Source organism: Otolemur garnettii, unplaced genomic scaffold, assembly GCF_000181295.1.
Source record: "Otolemur garnettii isolate 467f Iridium unplaced genomic scaffold, OtoGar3 scaffold00020, whole genome shotgun sequence".
Classification (NCBI taxonomy): domain Eukaryota; kingdom Metazoa; phylum Chordata; class Mammalia; order Primates; family Galagidae; genus Otolemur; species Otolemur garnettii.
The window spans coordinates 653,835-655,129 of NW_003852415.1; the positions used below are offsets into that span (position 1 = coordinate 653,835).

Sequence of the window (1,295 nt, forward strand, 5' to 3'; positions counted from 1 at the left end):
CTATTTTTTGGTTGCAGCCGTCATTGTTGTTTGGCGGGCCCAGGCCGGATTCGAACCCGCCACCTTGGGTGTACGTGGCTGGCGCCTTAGCCACTTGAGCCACAGGCACCAAGCCAACAAAATGTTTCTTTATTATGAATTTTCCTATTGACCACTTTTTGTTATTTTTGTTTTGATTTTAGCTGAAGGAGAATTTAAGGAACACAGAACGCAAACATCAGGAGACTCTTAGAAGACTGGAAGGCAGGTTTTTTGAAGAAAAGGTACAGAATATTTGGATTATATTTTGTTTTACTAGAATTACATAAATGTATTTTGAGATATAGGAACCTTCCATTTGTTATCTTATTAGAAGATTAAAAGATTGTTATTGAATAACAGAAGAATAAAAATCAGGGAAAACAAAAGCTGTTTTGAAATGTCAATGTCTAGGCCTTTTTCCTCTCCCTTCAGAGATTCTTAAAATGCTCCACAGGGATTATCAACTTATGAAGACTTCAGGACACATGTCTCTCAGCTTGGTCTTCCCCTGGTGGGACTACATGTACTATATCCTGTAGGGGAGATGGGACTGGTGAAGTCACTCTGTTATGTGTATGAAGATATTCCTGTAGTCAAGCCGAGCTAAGGATGTTAATAAAAGGGGGCTCAAAAATGTTCCCCAGCACATTCCTCAGCAAACGTCAAGTTTCTCTGTGTTTCTGAAGTTAAATCTCCAATTGTGGGAAATACATTGAAACATTTCTACAGAATCCTTTCAGAGGCCTCATGGTTTTTCTTTTTTTTTTTCAGTGCTAAGATAGGACTTTTATTAGAAGTTAGAAAGGAATACAGAAAAAGTAAAAAACGGTAGAGCTTCTTGAAGGGGGAAAGAACTCGTTTTTTCTTTATTATTTTAATTGTTTTAATTTTTCACTTTTAGGAAGGAACTGGTAAGGATGTAGGGAGTTGAGAGGGGGACACATAAGTACCCATAAAGTACCAGGTTTCTAGTTGAATAACCTGGAGGGAGTGTGGCAGGATCAGCATCCTAATATTTTTCCTTTTGAGGTACTTCCTTGGCACTGTCAGGAATGGAAGCCTAAAGGATTAGGCTGCTCTCAGTAGCTTTTCTTTCCTGCTCCACCCTAATCCTGACCTTTAAGTTTTCAAAATACTTGGCTCAGCGCCGGTAGCATAGTGGTTACAGTGCCAGCCACATGCACCAGGCTGCTAGAGCCAGCTAAACAACAATGACAACTACAACAAGAAAACAGCTGGAAGCGGTGCCTGTGGCTCAAAAGGGTAGGGCACCG

The 1,295-nt window shown here is 40.3% G+C and overlaps 1 protein-coding gene across 1 annotated transcript in view; it reads left to right on the forward strand.

Moving 5' to 3' along the window:
- BBOF1 (basal body orientation factor 1) overlaps window positions 1-1,295 on the forward strand; it is a 36,550-nt gene that overhangs the window by 21,933 nt on the left and 13,322 nt on the right. The window contains exon 4 of the mRNA XM_023511487.1: window positions 183-263. Coding sequence (XP_023367255.1) covers window positions 183-263 — 81 coding nt within the window. The remainder of the gene's footprint in view (window positions 1-182; window positions 264-1,295) is intronic.